At 59.2% G+C, this 19,865-nt stretch overlaps 1 protein-coding gene across 1 annotated transcript; it reads right to left on the reverse strand.

Moving 5' to 3' along the window:
* Positions 1–3,071: 3,071 nt before the first annotated feature.
* On the reverse strand, positions 3,072–19,838 carry PRPF31 (pre-mRNA processing factor 31). Its single transcript, XM_059044148.2, has 14 exons — positions 19,737–19,838; positions 16,568–16,752; positions 16,419–16,479; positions 13,739–13,822; positions 13,037–13,134; positions 12,338–12,444; positions 11,469–11,638; positions 8,660–8,817; positions 7,379–7,468; positions 5,697–5,824; positions 5,537–5,609; positions 4,824–4,952; positions 4,627–4,725; positions 3,072–3,476 (listed from the first exon to the last, which is right to left on the reverse strand). Exons 2-14 carry the CDS (start codon positions 16,742–16,744, stop codon positions 3,351–3,353), a joined length of 1,500 nt encoding a protein of 499 aa, XP_058900131.1. The 5' UTR covers positions 16,745–16,752; positions 19,737–19,838; the 3' UTR covers positions 3,072–3,350.
* Positions 19,839–19,865: the final 27 nt, after the last annotated feature.

A 19,865-nucleotide genomic window follows, 5' to 3' on the forward strand; every position in this document is an offset into this window, starting at 1 on the left:
CACCTCCTCCCGCCTCGGGGCACAACACGCCAGCGCGAGGACTCGTGCGTCAATCCAGAGACCTGTGTCGTGCTGAATTGGATACACCCGCCCCCTTCCCGTAAGCCAATTGGTCGTGGGGAGGAGCTAGGCTGATCAGGGGCGGGAAGTCGTCCGTCAAGTTTGGAGCCGTTTTCAATTGGTCGTGGGAGGACATTCTGCCCTGAAGTCATTGGCTGGTCCAGGAAGTGGGTGGGGAAAGCGGAGGAAGGCATGGAGAGTGGGCTTTAGAGGCCGCGTACCTAATGGGAGAAAGACAGGTGCCTTCAAAGCGGGGGCCGGGCTGAAGTCATCTGCCAATGAAGACAGCCCCTGGGCTGGTAGGGAGGAGCCGGGAAAGAGGGTCCACCCCTCTTCTTCGTTGGCCCTGTTATCGTTCCTCCCAGAGTGTCCAATAGTTTGGCGAGTGGGCGGTAACCGCTCCTAAGGCGTGTGAAACGGGGCGTAGCAGGCAGGCTTGGAACCTGGGCGCATCCTTCCACTTCCCTTGGGTCCTGGCCGGGCGGGCCGTTCCCCCAGCCTGTGAGCTGCACAGTCTTCAAGTGCCTGTATTTGGCATATCTTTGAGACACAGAGGAAGGGAGAAAAGGAAGGAAGCAGGAGACGATGCCCCGAGTCACTGGCATCACGCATAGCTGAATTGGTTGGGAAGCGCCATGGAGGCATGGAGTATTTGTCCTGCTTCTGTGTGGTTACGTGACCGTGGGACAGTAATTCTCCTCTGCACCTCCATTTCCCTGGTGTTGTGAGGACGCCGCAGAAGGTACAGATGAGAGTCCCTGTTCCCCTCCCACGGTTGCCTCCTAACGCTTACTGGTCTTTCAGATCTCAGCTCAGTGGTCTTTTCTAGCGGGAAAACTTCCCTAACCTCCCGTGCTGAGTGCTCACGTGAGCCCTGTTCGTTCGGATTTACTTTTGCACGTATACTGTCATTTTCTTAATTATTTGAACCTCCCCCTCCGGATGTTTGCATCCCCAGCGCTTAGTAGCAAGAAGCACTCAGTAACCGTAACCGTTTGCTAAATGAATACCTGACGGGGAATGACTTTGTGGTTAAAACTTGTTAGGCACTGGTGCTCTGGCAAACCAGGAGGCATTTGCCCTGGGTCACACAGTCAAGATGGGAAGTCATTTCTGCCCATCTCCTCTAGGTGGAGGAAAGTAAGATAAATCCAAGGGAAATGCAAGTGAGAACTGCATCAGAATCGCCCGTGGCAAGGCAGGCAATGCTTGTAAAAACGCAGTGCTCTTTAGGCCCACACAGATCGGGGGAGTGAAGCCTAGGGATCTGTATTTTTACAAACTTCCTGGGTGATCATTAGAGGTTTTTTGGTTTTTAAAAAATATATTTATTTATTTGGTTGCACCAGGTCTTAGTTGCAGCAGGCGGTCTCCTTAGTTGCGGCTTGCCAGCTGCTTAGTTGTGGCATGTGAACTCTTAGTTGTGGCATGCACGTGGGATCTAGCTCCCTGACGAGGGATCGAACTCAGGCCCCCTGCATTGGGAGCGCAGAGTCTTATCCCTTGACCACCAGGGAAGTCCCTCATTAGAGTTTAAGAAATATTGATCCAGAAGACCCTCGTTATTTAAAGTATGGTCCCTGTTGTAAATCAACTATACTTCACCTAAAACAAACAAACAAACAATAAGGGTTTCTCAGGATGGGAACCAGACACTAGTAATGAAAATTCCTGAGATGATTCCAACATGCCACTAATCTGATAAGAGGATTTTCTAGAGCAGTGGTTTTCAAAGTGTGGTCCCTGCATCAGCAGCATAAACACCACTTGGGAAGTTGTTAGAAAGTCACGTTTTTCAGCCCCACCGTAGACCAACTGAATCGGAAACCTGGGCCCTGTAACCCGTTTTAACAGTCCTTCCAGGCAACTCTGAGGCATATGAAACTTGGAGATACTCTAAGAGTATTCGGGACTGCAGGGCCAGGTGACTCAGATTCCTTCTTGAGATTCACACCTCCTTGCCCCCTGCACCGTTCGATGCAGTCTGGCCAGGGAAGATGGGGCCTCTGCAGAGCTGTGGACAGACGGCCCTTCCCTGGCACCCGCAGGGACGGAGATCGGCAAAGGTCATCCCTTTTAAGCAAGGCTGATCTAAAGTGCCGGGATAAACCCGGGGAAGCGTTTATGTGGCCTGGGGCAACCGGGCCTTTGGCAACAGCCCCACAGGTGTGCAGACTCTTGCAGGTGAGGGGCGGGAGAGACTCAGAGGGCCTCTGAGGTCCGGAGACAGAGCCCTGGGCTGAGGGGGGGACTGGGGACCGGAGGCACACACAGCCCCTAGTGGTGATGGGGGAGTCCCAGGGAGAGGAACAGAGAGAGAGATCCCAGATAGGACCCAGTGAGCCAGAAAGAGACCCAGGGAGAAAGCTCGGGCTAGAGAGGCATCCGCTCCCCCGGGGCTGGTCCTCCCGGGTAACTAAGAGAAGTGCTGACCGTGCAGGTAAGCGAGCAGCTGTGAAGCCCACGTCCCGGCATGGGGTAGGCTAGCCCTGGCGGCACGGCGCTCTCTTTACCTGGCAGGAACTTTCATAGCACTGAGTCCCTGCCAGGGCTGGGCACCTGTCCTCTCCACCCCGCCGGGGCTTGGCACACCAGGGAGGGAGGGGGAGTGCTCAGCAAACACTGGACAGAATAACAAAAGTGCCCCGTCGTGGGGCCCCGACAGTGAGCCCAGTGCTCAGTGCTTCCTGGGCATCTTTTACGGCCTCACAGATGCGCCTGGTGGTTGAAGTGTGGAGGCTTGAAAGGCGGCAGAGGCCAACCGCGTGCGATGCCACGACCACCCAGGGCGGCCTGCATTGAAAGCTGGGGCGTCAGAACGACTGGGGTTCTCTAAGGGGCCTGGAGATGGAGAGGGCTCTTCTCTTCCCGGGACTGCACGATGAGGAAGTGACAGGCCCGGGGAATGGATCCAGGTTCCAGGGAGCCCAAGCTCTGCCCCCCAAAACCCCGTAGCTCTGACTCATCAAATCGCCCAGGTGTTCGACAAACGATCGCTCGCCAAGGACAGATCCTGAAAACGTGCTTTTAATTGCACTTATTCCAGAGGTATCTCCTTTCCCGGTTAAAATAAAAAAGACGCATGACGAAGGCTGCCTGTGTGTTTGCGCGGGGCCGCGACCTCTGTGCTCTAGGGCCGGGCCTTCTCCGGTGCCTCGCTGGACGGCCCCAGCACCACCCGGCACGGGGCGGCTCTCCCTGCCGGAGCCTCCCAGCCCCGTCCGACCCTGCTCCCTTCAGGAGGTGGGGCCCCTGTGTCCCTTCAGCGGGAGGAGGCCCAGGCGCCGCCCTCAGGTGGACATGACGCCGCTCTTCTCACCCTTGACCTTGAGGAACTCAGCCATGCTGGAGAAGTACTTCTGGTTGGCCTCAGCCACCTTCTTCTCTGCTGCCTGTGGGTTCACAATCTCCAGGCCCTGCGCAGGCGAGGGAGACGGGATGGGGTGGGGGGGATGGGCCTGGGCGCTAACAACGCCCCCCGCCCGGCTCCCCCACCTCCCCGTGAAGGAGTCATGAAATGTCAGGGGCCCACGGGCCCTTCCCAGTGGTCCCTGGGCTCTGGGCAAACATGTGGACAGTTTGCCAGCCCCCAAATCTCCCCCACCTTGGGAGATTCTGACTCTGTGGGCCGGGGGTGGGGGAAGAGGGGAGAATCTGGGCATCTGAATTTTTAGCAGGTTCCCCAGGAGATTTTTAAAACACCACCGCTGGAGACCAGCTGATCCTGTTCGGTTCCTGAACAAGGAAACTGAGTCCCAGGAGCAAGCAGCTGGCCTGCAGTCCCAGCGCAAATCGCACCAACCCCACAGAGGGTTTAACGACCAGCTCTGGGGACCCGACGCGTAGCAGGCACGGTTGTGAATGTTTTACACACGGTGATTCTCATCTTCTCGCTGAGGCCTCCCCTGGAGGCTCCCATCTCCCTTAGGCCTTTCAGTCTCCAGCACTTTCCACCTTCCAACACACTATGTATCTTCGTTATCTGTCTCCCTGCCACCCCCTAAGCTCTGGGAGGGCAAAACTTCCTGTCTCTGTTTTGTGGCTTTGTCCCGGCACCTGCAACGGCGCTCGGAATTTAGCAGGCACTCAGCAGACACCTGCTGATGGAGGGAATGAGCTGTTACCCCTCAGACCCCAAGGGCCGCACTAGCGCTATGTGGTGGGTGACTAAACCAAGGCCCGGGCCCGACAGGTGAGTGACCTGCCCTGGCTCCATCCTGTGCTCTGGTGGTTGGCTGGGGTCCCCACTGCCCAGCCCACCTACCTAGGACCTTTCCTGTGCGGGGCCCTGAGGTGGCCCCAGCCACCCGGCGCTTGGAAGGTGGGGACCCAGAGCCTCGGGGGGGCACTGAGCCTGCTCGAGGTCATGGAGACCAACTGGTCCCTGGTAACTTCACCGAGTGCAGGGAACCCAGATACACCCTTCAGGGACTTCATCGGTGCCCACTCCCCCCACGGCAGCCCTCAGGGGGGCCCTGTCGTGTGCTCATTCCGCAGGCGAGGCAGCTGAAGCCCAGGAGGGGAAGGGGTTTTCCCTGGGCCTCCTGACCCCAGGGGGGCTGGTACCTGCAGCGGGGTGAAGGCCACGCTGGAAGCAGTCCCCGAGGAGCGGTCGCGGATGGTGGACTTCCCGCCGTACACCACGCTCTGCTTCTGCAGGGTCCGCTGTGGGGAGGGCAGGGAGGTGCAGACTGTGGCTGGGGTCCACGCGCCCGAGCCCGCAGCCCCTCACCCTCGGCCCCCGCCCCCGCCCGCGGCCATACCTGCAGCGTCTTGGAGATCCTGGCTTTGGTGGCCTCGTTCACCTGTGTCTGCCGCACCCGCCCGCTGCCCGACTTGCCCAGGTGGCCCAGGCTGAAGCCCAGGTCCTCCTGGTAGGCGTCCTCCTCGATCTGGTGGGAAGGGAAGGTGTCTGGTGCCAGCTGCCTCCTCAGTCAGCCAGAGGCCCAGGCGCCCACCCATCGGCCGGCCCTATTCAGGCGCCTGCCGGGCCCCAAGTGCAGTGAGCCTCGCTGGGGCCCCAGCAAGGAAGTCAGGTCCCGTCACTGCTCCCTGGGCTCACAGCTGAGAGGGGCCGTGCGAGTGCGTGCGTGTGCGTGTGCGTGTGCGTGGGGTAAGAACGGAAATGGGTTTCACTGATGAAAGGGCATCCGAGCTAGCTCTTGCAGGACCAGTAGGGTGACGCTGGGGTAACTGGAGCCTGGCAGGGGCGGAGCCCGGGGAAGGGCGTGCACAGCGGGGCGGGGGAGGCACAAAGACGGAGGCCTGAACAGCCCCCAGTGCCCGGGCGGATGGGAAGCCTCGGGGCGAGCGGGGCCGGTGCCGGGTGGATGCGGAGGGGAGAGGCTGGAGGCCGGGGTGGGGGGCACCAGGGAGGAGGCTAAGGTGCTGTCCCGGGTCTGGGGGGGCGGGGCATGGCCACAGGTGGAGAGGAAGGAACGCAGCGGGGGCGGGGCAGCGCGGGGTGGGGCCTGACCTCCCCGAAGCTCATGCGGTTGGCCTGCTTCCGGATCTCGGTCAGCCCCAGCCGCTCCTTCATCTTGCGGTACCTGGCGGCAGGGCAGGGGGTCAGCTGGGAGGGCGCGAGCCTCTCCCCTTCCCATTCCGTCCCGGCCCGACCGGTCCCCGGGCCCCACCTGCGGCCTCCTCGCTTCTTGCGCTGCCCGTCGAGGGGCGCGGGCAGCGGCTTCACCTGCTTCACGGGCGGCGGCTCCTGCCACTTGTCGAACTTGCGCTCTATCTCATCCTTCAGCTCGTAGCCCACCTGGGGAGGGCGAGGTGGGGGTCCTGCAGCTGCTGGCCGCCCGGCCCCCTCGTTCCCACGCGGCCCTGGAGGACCTCGACCCTCCGGGCTCTGAGGGTGGAAGTCGCACCTACCACGCAATGCTCCCACCGTGTCTCAGGCTCAGCCCTCTCCTCTCAACGCTGTGCCCCACAGGCAACGGCCCAAACAGAGCTCCCGCGCCCGCTCCCCGCCCTCCGCCCCGGCTCTCCTCGGGTCAGTACGTGGCGATGCCCCGGAGTCGGTCGCAGCCCGAGAATCCCGCCAGGCTCTTCCCTCAGGAAGGACCCCAAATCGGGCCCCTTCCGGCACCCCCACTGAGGCCAAGCTGTCCGCAGCGTGCGAGAGGCTGCACGGCATCCGCCCCCGTCCCGCCAGCCTCAGGGCCTGTGCGCCGGCTGCTCCCGCTGCTTGAGACACCCTTCCCCCCCGCATCCACGGGGCTCGCGTGCTCACTGCACTCTGGTCTGTGTGAAACCCTCACCTCCTCGGAGAAGCCCTCCCTGAGCTCCAGGTTAATCAGTCTCACCTCCCTCTCCAGCCCCAATGCCCCGCATCTGTCTTCCCAGCCTTTACTCAGCACCACTGGACACGCCGCAGATCTACAGCTTGTGTCTTCTCGGCCCGCCCCCCGCCACAAGGGAGATGCCACGGAGGCAGGGCTTCTGTCTGTGCGGTTCGCCGCTGTACCCCCAGCATCCAGGCCAGTGGTCAGAGAGAGACTGAACCCCTGAACCCACAGTGCCAGGGTGGGTGCTTGGAAAATAATGCACAAGACAGAAAACATCTACTCTCCCCGAACAAGTCCGCCAAGGCGCACAGGTTGACGGAATAATTACGTGAACAATGACAGTGCCGGTCGAGGGGGCAGATCCTGGTGTGGTCGGCAAAGAAATGCCTGCCCCTGCCCCGAAGGTGCCCACAACGAACTCTCTGGTCCCTGTGAATGTGTCACTTTACGTGACAGAAGGGACTTTGCAGATGTGACTGGGTGAAGGGTCTGGAACGGGGAGGGGCGCCTTAGATGACCAGTGCGGGCCCAGCGTAATCACTGGGGCCTTAAAAGAGTCCGCGGAGACGTGAAGGCAGACGCGGAGTCAGAGAGCGCGCCGGGAGGATGCTACGCGGGCTTTGAAGAGGGAGGGAGGGAGGGGCCCCCCAAGCCAAGGGGCACGGGCGGCCTGTGGCAGCTGCAAGAGGCAGCGGAGCCGTCCTCCCCTTGAGCCTCCGGAAGGAATGAACCCTGTCAACACCTTGATTTCAGCCCAGGGGACCCGCCATGCACTTCTGACCTACAGGACTCTAGGACAGTAACCGTGTGTTGCTTTAGGCCACTAAACTTGCGGTAATCCGTCACAGCAGCAGCAACGGGAAACTCGTACAGCACGGGGAGGGGACACTGACCTCGGCAGGGGCCACAACAAACACCCCCGCCTCTGCCCTGTTAGGACAGCGCTCGCTGCGCTGGGTCCTCTATCGACAGCTCTCCCTGAGACAGACCACGTGCCACCAGGACAGACGCCGCGGGGCCCTCACCTTGCCCTCCGTGCTCTCGTGGAAACTGTCCACCCGGGCTGCCAGCGTGCACTTGGCAGCCACCAGCCGGGCCGCCTTCCGCCGGAGATCCTGGAGCAACGGACAGGAAGGCAGAGTCAGCGTGAGGACGCAGTCAGATCCCAGCGTTTCCGCAACTCCGGCCACCGTCTCCACTTCCGCGTGGCGGCATTTCACCTTTGCCGCTACTGCCTTACGGTGATAAGGTGTCACAGTAACAAATGATCATTGTCGGCGATGATCATCACCTACGTCCCCGTTCGCACAGAGGACGGCGCTGCGTCACTACAGATGGAAGGTTATCAAATACGGAGCAGAGGCCTACGTTACGGTTAAACTTCCAAACACCCATCTGTGGATGATCAAAAATGGTGTCCCGTGCCACGGAAGGCAGGGGCCGGGTTCTGAGACACACCAGGACGATGCCCGTAACACCCACAGCCCCCAAGCCTCGGTGGCTAGTAGTAACGGCGCTGCCGGCAACCATGATAACAGAGAGAAGAACAATAGTAATAGTCGTAACACGGTAAGCCAGCAGCAGCTAGGCGCAGAGGAGAACCTAACCCTGTCCTAAGGAGGCTGGCCTTGGCCCTGGCTCCTGGGTGGTGATCTGTGCTGGCAGGGGCCTGGGTAAGCCAGAGGACAGCGCTGTGACTTAGGGTGGGGTCTCTGAGTCACGGGGCCCCAGCCATGTCTGCGCCCCCAAGCCTCGGCAGAGGCTGAGCCCCGAGGCCCCGCTGGGCTGCCCAGCGGCGCCTGTGTGCGCTGTCTCAGGCGGCGCCGCGTCCGGGACTTCTGGGCCCCGCCCTCGCGCCCCCCCCTCCCCGGCTGGCGTTACTCGGGGTGCCCTCGCTGTGATAAGCCGTAACCCTGCGCGGATCAGCTCAAGGTGAGCTCTGTGAGTCCTTCTAGTGGCCACTGAACCTGACCGTGGTCTTGGGAACCCCGAACTCACAAGCTTAACGCTTCCGTTGCTTTTTACGTGCGAGGCCTGAGGTCAAGGTGTTTCGTACAAGTGAGTCCTCGTCTCGACCCCGTGCAGCAGGTTCAGTTCACCCCACTTACAGACGCGGAGCCTGAGGGGGGACCAGAACTCCAGCCCGGCCTATCAGCTCCAGCGTCCTCGTTCGTACACGCTGCGTGGCCCAGCCTCCAGGGCCCTGGCCCCCCTCGTCAGCAGAGACCCCTGGGACCCGAGGAGCGGCGGGGGCGGGGGGTGCCCTTCGGGGCGCAGCGTAAGGCTCCAGGGGGGGCGGGGCTCACCGGGGGCAGGGACTGCACGATGTCGCTGTGGTAGATGTAGCCGGTGTGGGGCAGCACCGAGGTGGAGGAGAAGCCGGAGAGCGTCCTGCGCTGCGCCCCGAGGAGCATGATGTTGCAGGCGGGCATCTTGGAGACGTTGGTCAGGCCGCCGGCCACCCCTGCAGCGGGACGGAGGGAGGGAGGGGCTCAGGAGGAGCGAGGGGACTCGTCGGGGGGCCTCACCGTGCGCCGCACCTTCACAGGAGTCTCTTGTTGGAGCGCCGAGGGGCCCCGCCAAGGAGGGCCGGCGTGTCCCACTTCCGCGAGGGCTTTGGAGGCTCAGAGAGGTGAAGCAACTTGCTAAAGGTGCGCCGAGAGCGGACTGGCCCGACGGGAGCCTGAGCCAGGTCTGCGGAGCCACGCGGGCCCTGCTCTGCGCCTCAGGCTGGCTTTCACCACGCTGTGGGCTCGTGACAACGGGGCCCGGGTGTGAATCACCTCCGGGGTCCCTTGAGCGTGTCTGCGGGCGTGGCGGAGGCGAAGAGGAGCTGCAGGTAAATACTGTAAGTAGTTCTGCCTCTGAGGTGGGATTGCGGTGTGCAGGGCCCTGTGCTGGGCGCGTTTAAGGATTAGGTAAATGGTCTCATCACACACGAGTCCTTGAAACAAGCCTCCAACACCCGTGTGGGAGCAGAACAGCCCCCACGGTCACTGACGCCACCATCCCCGGAACCTGCGACTACAGTGCCACATGCAGCCAAAGGGACTCTGCAGATACGAGCAAGTTAAGGACCCCGAGAAGGGGAGATTATCCTGGAGGGTCCTGGTGGGCTCAGTGTCATCACAAGGGTCCTTAAACGTGGGAGAGAAAACCAGGGTCAGACTGGCACGAGAGGAGACTTTCAAGACAGACGGAGGGGCCACAAGCCAAGGGACGCAGGTGCCCCTGGAAGCTGGAAAGGGCAGGGAAACGGCTTCCTCCCCGACCCACCATGGAGGACCGCAGCCCTGCCGACACTTTCATTTTAGCCCCGTGAGGCCCACGGTGGACTTCTGACCTCCACAGCTGTCAGATGATAAACCGCGTTGTTCAAGCCTCTTGGTTCGCGGTCATTTGTTACAGCAGCCACAGGAAACCAGCACAACCCCCAGTCGCCACTGGGGAAACTGAGGCACGTGACACCGTTTGCCCAAAGATGTGAGGTCAGCGAGGGGGGAAACAGGATCCACACCCGAGCTTATCCTTCCCCGACACCACTGCTTCTACCTGCAACTCTGCACACACCTGCCCCCAAGACTGTGTTACGTGCTGAACTGTGGCCCCGCCACAAATTCACACATTGAAGTCCCAGCCCTCCCCTCCCCACACCTCAGAATGTGACTGTATTTGGAGACAGGGTCTTTAAAGAGGTGATCAGGGGGGCTTCCCTGGTGGTGCAGTGGTTAAGAATCCGCCTGCCAATGCAGGGGACACGGGTTCGAGCCCTAGTCTGGGAAGACTCCACATGCCATGGAGCAACTAAGCCCGTGCACCACAACTACTGAGCCTGTGTTCTAGAGCCTGTGAGCCACAACTACTGAGCCCACGTGTTGCAACTACTGAAGCCCGCACGGCCTAGAGCCCGTGCTCAGCAACAGGAGAAGTCACCGCAATGAGAAGCCTGCGCACTGCAACGAAGAGTAGCCCCTGCTCGCCACAACTAGAGAAAGACCGCCTGCAGCAACAAAGACCCGATGCAACCAAATATAACTAATAAATTAATTAATCAATTTTTAAAAAAAGAGGTGATCAGGGACTTCCCTGGTGGCGCAGTGGTTAAGACTCAGCGCTCCCAATGCAGGGGGCGCAGGTTCAATCCCTGGTCAGGGAACTAGATCCCACATGCATGCCACAACTAAGGAGCCAGCAAGCTGCAAGTAAGGAGCTGGTGAGCCGCTACTAAGGAGCTGGCGAGCCACAATTAAGGAGCCCACCTGCCACAGCTAAGACCCAGTGTGACCAAATTAAAAAAAAAAAATGTGATCAAGGTGAAATGATGTCACAGGATGGGCCCTAATCCAATAGGACTGGTGCCCTTACAAGAGGAGGAGACTAGGACACAGTCACACATGGAGAGAACACCACATGAGGAGGTAGTGAAAAGGTGGTCGTCTACACAGTAAGGAGGGAGGCCTCAGAAGGAAGGAACCAGCCGTGCTGACACCTGATCTCCGTCTCCCAGCCTCCAGACTGTGAGAGGGTAAGCCTCAGTTGTTGAGCCTCCCCGGTCTATGGTACTTGTTACAGCAGCCTGAACGGACTAATACAGCTGCTTTATCAAACGCCCCCGGGAAGAGTTTCTCGGTTGAAGGGGCCAGGAGCCTGAGGGGGCACTCGGAGGCCGCAGAGAGCCCCCGAGGAGGAAGGGACCCACTGTTTAGTCCTAACACACTGCCAGGACCAGCGCCCCCCTCTTGTGGAGAATACCGAGGCTCAGAGAGCTGACTTTACTATTGCCCGGCGGCCCCGTGGGCCCGCGGCAGAGCTGAGAGCTGCTGGGATGCCCAGCCTTTCCACCAGGCACGCCACCTCCCCCCTCTGCGGCTCGCCTGGCCCCGGCTCTGCCGGGGATGCGGCCGCTGACCGGGCTCAGGGCCCCCGTCCTTTCTCCGTGTCTGTGTGAAGAGCAAGCTGGCCGACCTCTGTGGTCCGCAGGCGAGATGAGCGGGTGGGGGCGAGGGGACACGGTCCTGGGGCCCCAGGGCCAAATGCCCATTTTACAGAAGAGGGACAGACTTCCCCAAGGTCACGTGGCCCGTGGGGCCGTCACTGCGAGGAGAGGGGCCTCACCCATGATCTTGGCGGCGGTGGAGGCCCCGACGATGATGGAGAGGTTGGGCGCGATGAAGGACATGCGCGACTCCACGTACTCGTAGATGCGGTGCTTGGAGGCGTTGAGCTCCAGCGCCATGTCGCAGGCCTCCTCCAGCCGCTCCAGCTCCTCCTCCGACAGCTGCTGCCTGCGGGGTGCGGAGGGGTCGGGGTGAGGCTGGGACGGACCCGACCTTCGAGCTTCAGCGTGTCCCGCCCGGGCGGCCCGGGAGCCCGCGTGCCCCCAGCCGCACGGGTGTGCGCACACGCGTGTGTGGCTTTACCACAGGCACCGCTCCCGCCGGCCCTGAGGCCTGGAAGCCAGGGCTGCCGGGAACCAGTCCTCGGTGGCACCTCGCTGCCCAGTCCTGTCTCCTTCTGGGGGAGGCGCCCCTGCCCAGGCCATGCCAGAGCCGGGCCCCTGCGGGCACTCCCACTTCCGGAAACGCTCTCCCGCTGAGGCCCCCACACCCTGCGGGCCGCCCCGGCCACCGCCCTGCTGCTTCCCTGGGAGCGCAGCCACCACTGCGATCAACCGTCCCAGGGCTCTGCTCTGGGGTGACAGGCGTCCCCTTCTCCTAGGCGCAGCATGGACGCCAGAGGGGCAGGTGGAGAGCCGGCGTTCACCCTAGCGAGGGGCTGACACGCCAGAGACGGACACTTCGGATCACGGGCCTGCCCCTCGCCTCACCCTGGAAACCCCAAGCGAGGCTGGCTTCTCACGCCCGGGGAGCCCTGAGCCCAGCACGGTGCCTGGCTCGCGAGCTGAAGCGCCCTATCCGCCCGAGACCGCCGGCCGTGCCGCCGGCCCAGCCGCCGCGCGCCGCCAGAGGGGCCCGTGTGCGCACCCCTGGGTGGTGGAGGCGGTGACGCTGACGACCATGATGGTGGCGTTGGTCAGGATCTGCTGCAGGTTCTCGTTGTTCTTGCACTTGTCCAGGCTGTTGCCCAGCTCCTGGGGGCGGGGGGGCAGGGCAGGGCCTGGGACTTGGCAGCTCCAGAACCTCCCGTGCTCCTGCACCCACCCGATCGGTACCCGGGGCACTCCGCTGCCTCCCCCGACTCCCGGCAAGTCCGCCGCTCAAAGGGTCCGCACCGCCTGCCCCGTGCGGGCTGACCCGGAAACAGAGCCAAGCAGATGGGCCACCCAGGGAAGACCCGCTGCCGCCACGGGCCTGCGGCCCTTGGCCACTCAGAGTGCGGCTCTGACCACGCCACCTCCCTGTGTGGCATCCCCTGCCACCGCCCCCATCCGCCCCCGCACTCGTGGGGGGCCCTGCGCACTGGGGACCCCGCCTTCACTTTCCCGTAAGACCGAGAGCCTCTGCAGTCCGCCTCCTCGCCGCCTCTCTTGTTCCCCGCACGCTCCAGGGCCTGTTGCCCTCTCGGGGTCTTGGCACTTAGGACGGCTTCCCCGATTCTCATCCCGTCTCCAGCCAAAGGCTGAGCGAGGGGAGCCTTCCCCTTAGACCTGGGGGGTCCGAGAGCAGGGCCCCGCCGCCCCTTCACATTAGTGGCAGTCAGGGAGCCCCCTTCTTTCCATTTACCTTGACGGTGCGGATGTAATCCAGTGCATTGGGGACCAGAGACTCCAGTTCGGGGAATCGCTTCGAGTACTTATCCCGGATGAACTTATGGATGATGTCTGAGGGCGACAGGGCGGAGAGGAGCCCGATGAGGGGCAGGCAGACTCTGCTGGCTCTCCCAGTACCCAGTTCCCCTTCTTCCTTCAGTAGCGAGACCCCTAATTATAGCTGGGCTCACGGACACGCAGCACAAAGCTACATTTCCCGGCTGCCCTTATGGCTGGACACAGCCACGGGAGTTAGTTCTGATCTACAAGATGTGAGCTGAAGTCACATGTGCAACTTCCAGGCCACTCCCTCAAAGGAAAAAAATGTGCCCTCTTCTTCTCTCCCATCTTTTTGCTGATGAGGACGTGGAGGTGATGGCTGGAGGTGGGCAGTCACCTTGTACCACGAAACAGGTGGCAGATCAACGAGACAGAAAGAGCCTGGACTCCTCATCCTGACTTTCACATGGGAGGAAAATATGCTTCCTTCTCACGTGACCACTTGTTACAGCAGCTGAACCTGGATTCCAGCTAACACAGGGGCTGGGGGGCAGGAGCCCGGGAAGGGCCAGCAGGGAAGACGGCCTGCGGTCCTGCCTGCCCCACTCCTGGGGACGGGAGGAGGCTGTGGGCACGCCGGGCAGGGCGGTCTCTGCTTGCCCCGCCCGGCACTCACTCAGCTCGTTCTCGATCTCCACCGTCAGGTTGTTGGCGTCCACGATGACCCGGTACTCGGGGGCCGCCTCCACGGGCCCCATCACTGTGAGGATGAGAAGGAGCCTGGTGTGGGTGTGTGTCTGTGCGGCCACCCCGCCCCAGACCCCACAGCTCAGGGAGACAGGGGACGCAGCGGGAGGAGAGCACGGAGGGGCTGAAGAGGAAAACCGGGGAACAGGTCCGCATATCTGCAAACCTCCCATCTCTCCCTCCAGGCCAGTCCAGACCTGACCCCATCTCGCCCTGGACCTAAACCCTCCTGGAGCTCACCACAGCCTCAGACTAACAGCCTGGCTACCCAGAGTGATGTTTGAGGCCCCCCAAAAGGCTGGAAGCTCTGCGAGGACAAGCACTGGCTCTGTTTCCTGTGGCTGCACCCCGATGCGCCTGGCCCACTGCAGCCGCTCCGTGGACACCTGATGACTCAGTGACTCCAGTCTGGTCTCTGCACCCTCCTGGCCCCATCCTCTCATCACACCCCCGCTTTATTTCATTCCGGCCATTAAAGGACTGACTACAGTGCCCTGAACACTTGGCCTGCTTCACTCTTCTCTTGGCCTTTGAATATGCTGTTCCCTCTCCCCGGTACATCCCTTCCTCGTGTCTGTTTCTGGAAAACCCTTCAAGCTCTAATAATAACAACGATAATGATGATGATGACAGTATTATCACGAGCAACTGACACACGCAGGACTTACTGGGCATACGACACTGTTATAAGTGCCTTACGGGCTTTAACTAATTTTATCCCCAACCAGCCAGGGAGGCTGGTGTTAAATCAGGCCAGTGTTGCAGAGAAAGAAACGGAGGGACGCGGCCTGATGTCACAGAGCCAGCAGATGGCAGAGCTGAGATCTGACTCCTGAGTCTGCGCTCTGAATCCTGATGTGCAAATTCCTCTATGTCCTTAAGACTCACAAGAAGCCTAAGAATCCCTCCCTCACCTTCCAGGAGGGGTCAGCTGTCTCCTCTGTGCTCCTGCCACACTCCCGCCACATCCATCAGACACCGTCACCACCCAGTCTGAGGTGTTTCGTGTCCACCTTCCCCACCAGACACGGGGTGTGACTGGATCTGACTTACAAGCCCCGAGCCTGGCCCACACCAGGAAACGTCACTTTTATGATTCCCCACGACTCCCTGGCCTGGCACGTGAAACCCTGCAGGGTCTGGTGCCTTGCCAGCCTCCCCGCCACTGTGCATGTCCGAGGTTTTGCAGGTGCAGCTCTCTTGCCCTGGGCGCAACCCCCGCCGGCCCGTTCTTGGCCTGCTATGTGTATTCACGCTTCGAAGTCCAGCTGAGACATCAGCTCCTCCCCGACCGCGGCACGGCTGGCCAGCTCCTCCTGTGGCTCCCGAGTGCCCTGGGCTCCCTCCATCCCAGCAGGCACTGCGCCGCCAGCCCCTGAGCGTTCGGAGAGCAGAGGCCCACGCAGGCCTGGCCCCAGGGCGCCTCGGGAAAACTTGAAAGAAAATTTTAAAGGTCTAAAGTTTAACGCTCCTGGCGGAGTGGTTAAGAATCCGCCTGCCAATGCGGGGGACACGGGTTCAAGCCCTGGTGTCCAGGAAGATCCCCCGTGACGCGGAGCAACTAAACCCGTGTGTCACAACTACTGAGCCTGCAAGCCACAACTACTGAGTCCGGAAGCCACAACTACTGAAGCCCGCAGGCCTAGAGCCTGTGCTCCGCAACAAGAGAAGCCACTGCAACTAGAGAGAAAGCCCGCGCGCAGCAACGGAGACCGAACGCAGCCGACAAGTCAATTAATTAATTAATTAATTTAAAAAGAAAGGGTGGAACAAATGAGTCTCCCTGAAACTTGGCTGTGGCTACACCATTCCCACGCCAAGAAGCTTCCCCTGGCTTCCCGCTGCCGAGGGACTCCGCTCGAGAGCCACAGCTTTCCAAGAAAAACGGGAGTGACGACAGCATTGACCTCTACGAGCTGGTCTGAACACTCAAGTGACAACGCAGCTTTGCCCAGAGTTAGAAGTGAGGAGAGATTTTAATAATTTTCATGGATACTTTTTTATATTTTCACAGTTACTTTCTTTTTACCAAATGATACCAGTTTTCCATCCACAGTAGCAATATCTTTCCTCCTTGGGTAAACTGAAGGAAAAAAGTATGTGGATTAACAAATGTGAAATAATAAGTGTTTTACAGGTGTGCCACACCTGTATGGAGTTTTGCCAAACTCTGTAACTGATCAGGTTATCAATAAAGTTTGGGAAGCCTTCAGACAAATCCTGTCACAATTAGCCAGCGCTCAGCACAGAGCAAGGACTTAGGAAGTGTCAGCTTCAGAGACGTCCCTGGCGGCCCAGTGGTTAGGACTCTGCGCCTCCACTGCAGGGGCCTGGGTCTGATCCCTGGCTGGGGAACTAAGATCCCGTGTGCCGCGCAGCGCGGCCAAAGATGAAAAAAGAAAACTTCGAAAGAAGTATCAGCTTTAGAACGCAGTACACTCTTAGGAGAGAAGGGGCCTGGGCTGGGATGGAAGAGAAGCAGAGGGCTCTGGCAAAGGGTGAGAGGAAGAGCCAACTTCCAAAGTCACCAGCGGCAGAAGAGCCAAGGGGCCCGGCCGGGGAAGAGCCGGGGTGGGTGTGGGTGCGGGCGAGGGGGCGGGAGCAGGTACCTTCCGAAGCTTTGGCCTGCTTGCTGATGTACTCCTCAATCTTCATCATGATCTCAGCAAACTGTTCGGGGAGGAGCGGAGAGTCAGAACCCGGGACTCTCCGGGCCGAGGAGCTGCTGCCCGTGTGACCCCCCGGGAGCTCCTCTCACCATCTTGCTGTCCCACAGCTTGGCGATGCTCTTGACCGAATCTCCGGAAAGGTCCAGCTGCGCCTCCTCCTGCACATCCTCGATCGCCGGCTCCTCCTCTTCCTCCCCGTAGCTGCCCCCTTCCTCCTCTTCCGCCGCCTCCTCGAGGTCAGCCAGGAGCTCGTCGGCCAGAGACATCCTGAGGCCTGCGGGGAGGGCGAGCGGGGTTCCCACTCGTTACTGGGAGAGGCCTCCCCTGCCAGATGGCCCCGGTCCTTCTTGATCAACCTCCCCAGCATGCAGGCTCCACAAGGACAGGTACACCCTTTCGCTTTTTTCTCTAGCTCCTCCCTGTGCCTGGTACATAACCGATACTCAATAAATACCTGCTCAATGAACCCATGAACCCGCTGCCCAGAACCAGATGGTCTCCAGTCATAACTCACACGACCCACCCTCCTCACCTTCACTTCACTGGACAAGACACTGTACGCCCCTCACACCACCACTTCGCCAAGACTTAAAGGATACGTCCCGTCCCTTGATAAGACCTCTCCTCACATCCCTTCCTTCCCCGGCCTAGCAGACGCCCCTCCCCGCCGGCTGCTGGGCCCCACATGGGTGACAGACATCGGGATCTCCTCAGCCATCAGGACAACCAGGCGGGGCCTCAAATGTCTGCAGCCTCCAGGCCAGTTGCCCCGGGCTACGAGCAGCTCCTCGTCTGCCCCCAGGCGCTGTACAGCATTAGTACTTAGGCTGCAGAGCACCACTCTACAGGGTGCGATACCCATCACTCAGCCCTCCCCAGGGCTTTTTTTTTTTTTAAATAAGAAACACTACCTCTTCCTGTTCTTCTCCTCTTTCAATGAGAGAGATGTGGGGGGAAGGGGGGAGGAATAAATGTGAGACTGGGATGGACACGTACACACTGCTATGTACAAAACAGATGACTAATGAGAACCTGCTGTACAGCTCAGGGGCCTCTACCCAGTGCTCTGCGAGGAGCTGCACGGGAAAAGAGTCTACAAAAGAACGAGTATACCGAGGACCTACTGTACAGCACAGGGAACTCTGCTCAGTATTTTGTAATAAGTATTTTTTGTAATAAGGGAAAAGAGTCTGAAAAAAAATAGATAGATACATATATGCATAACGGAATCACTTTGCTGTGCACCTGAAACTAACACAACATTGTAAATCAACTCTACTTCAATAAAAAAATGAAATTAAAAAAGAAATTAAAGGGCTTCCCTGGTGGCGCAGTGGTTGGGAGTCCACCTGCAGATGCAGGGGACGCGGGTTCGTGTCCCGGTCCGGGAGGATCCCATGTGCCGCGGAGCGGCTGGGCCCGTGAGCCGTGGCCGCTGAGCCTGCGCGTCCGGAGCCTGTGCTCCGCAACGGGAGAGGCCGCAACGGTGAGAGGCCTGCGTACCACACACAAAAAAACAAAACACAGGGGGACTCCCTGACGGTCCAGTGGTTAGGACTTGGCGCTTTCACTACTGTGGCCCCGGGTTCAATCCCTGGTTGGGGAATTAAGATCCTGCAAGCTGCGTGGTGCAGCCAAAAGAATAAAGAAATAAAATAAAATTTACAAAAAGACAAATGGAGGCTGCAAACCTCCATGTCCGCCGAGGCTACGTGGGTGACATAAGTGAGTGAAGCAGGCTGGGGGCTGGGTAACTGGAGAAGTGGAGCCTGGAGAGCTAGGGAATCATGCCTGATGTGAAAGCTCAGCTGACACGACGCTGAAGACACGCCCTGCCAGTGGGAACACGGGCTCCATGTTGCCAGGTTTTCTAATTTTTTTCAAGAAAAGTAAGAGAGTCAAAATTTTTATGTGTAACCGCCCAGTTTGAAAAGTCTCTTTTTAAGTGGCTAATTTAAGCAGACCACCATGGCACAGGCTAAACGAACACGATTACAGGAAATATTTGGCCCTTGAGCTGCTGGTTTAGGACCCCTGGATGTTCAGTTGTCTCTGAGCTCAGTCTCCCCTCATACCCTCCTTTCTCCCTAAGATGCAATGTCCGCTTTATACTCACTTCTCTTTATGACACAGCTTTTCCTTGTAGACGCACCCACGTTACCTCACACACACCTTTCTCTAAAACTCTCGTTACTCTCGCTTTCTCTGCATAAGAGGAACTCTTCCTTTATTGGACATGATCTGCTCTCCATACATAAGACTCAAGTATCTCTTCTTATCCTCTCTTCTCTGTTTCCTCACTAAACTGTAAGCAAAACCAGGGGTGGTATTTGTCTGTTCACTGTTATATCTCCACCATCTAGCGGAATCTCTAGCACGTTGTAGGTATTCAAGAAATATTGGGCAAATGAATGAATGAACTTTATTTAATCCTTATACCAACCACATTATGGTTTCCTTTCTCCGGCTCTCTGGATATATTATTTTTTCATCCCAAAGGTGAGGGCACACACATTATTTCTTGCGTGGATTGTCTCTGACCCTGAGACTAGATCCTATCCTGCCGTTATACATCCTATGAACCCTTTAGTTCACTTCAACACTTGAGATTCTCTAAATTTCTAACATTTTGTTTAATGTCCATCTTCCCCATTAAGCTTAAATTTGTAAGAAAAGAGGGACCGTGTCCATTTTGTTCATTACACACTATTTCCATCGCCCAGGGCGGCATCTGTCACGAAGTAGTACCACGACCTCGCTTGATGCCAGCCAACCTCTCCAGCCTCAGTCCCCGCCACTAACCCCCATGCCCCTGAATCCTTCTCACACTTTTTCCGCTTACCAACTTCTTCCCCTCACTTTAGGCCTTCATTCCCTCCCTTTTTACCAGCTCAACACCTCTTCATCCTTCAGTTCTCTTATTCCAGCTCCCTGACCCACGCACCCCACTCTAGAGCAGACAGGTTGCTTGGTAATACACACCTCGCACGCCCTGTGTGTACCCTAAGGCACTTCACACATTTGTGATTATTTAAGTAATTACTGGGTTAAGCCTGTCTCCCCAGGAACCATGCAAAGCGCTAACAGGGCCGGGAACGATTTTTTGCTGCCGCTGTATCCCCAGAGCCGTAACAATGTAGGAGCATTTGAGACCTTTGGGTAGTCGGTCTACGAAGGCCCGCCTTTCTCCTTACACACTTCCTCCCCCAGACCCAGGAAGCCAACCTCCCGCCCTTCCCTCGTCTCCATCACACTCACCTCCTCTCTTCTCGCACGACGGTTTCTAAGAAATTAGCTTCCCAGCAGCGGTCGACGCTCACTGATGACGTTTCACCCTTGCGCTGCCGTCGAAGCAAAGCTGCGCTCTGATTGGCCCCTGCACCACGT

Source organism: Kogia breviceps, chromosome 18 (assembly GCF_026419965.1).
Source record: "Kogia breviceps isolate mKogBre1 chromosome 18, mKogBre1 haplotype 1, whole genome shotgun sequence".
NCBI lineage: Eukaryota > Metazoa > Chordata > Mammalia > Artiodactyla > Physeteridae > Kogia > Kogia breviceps.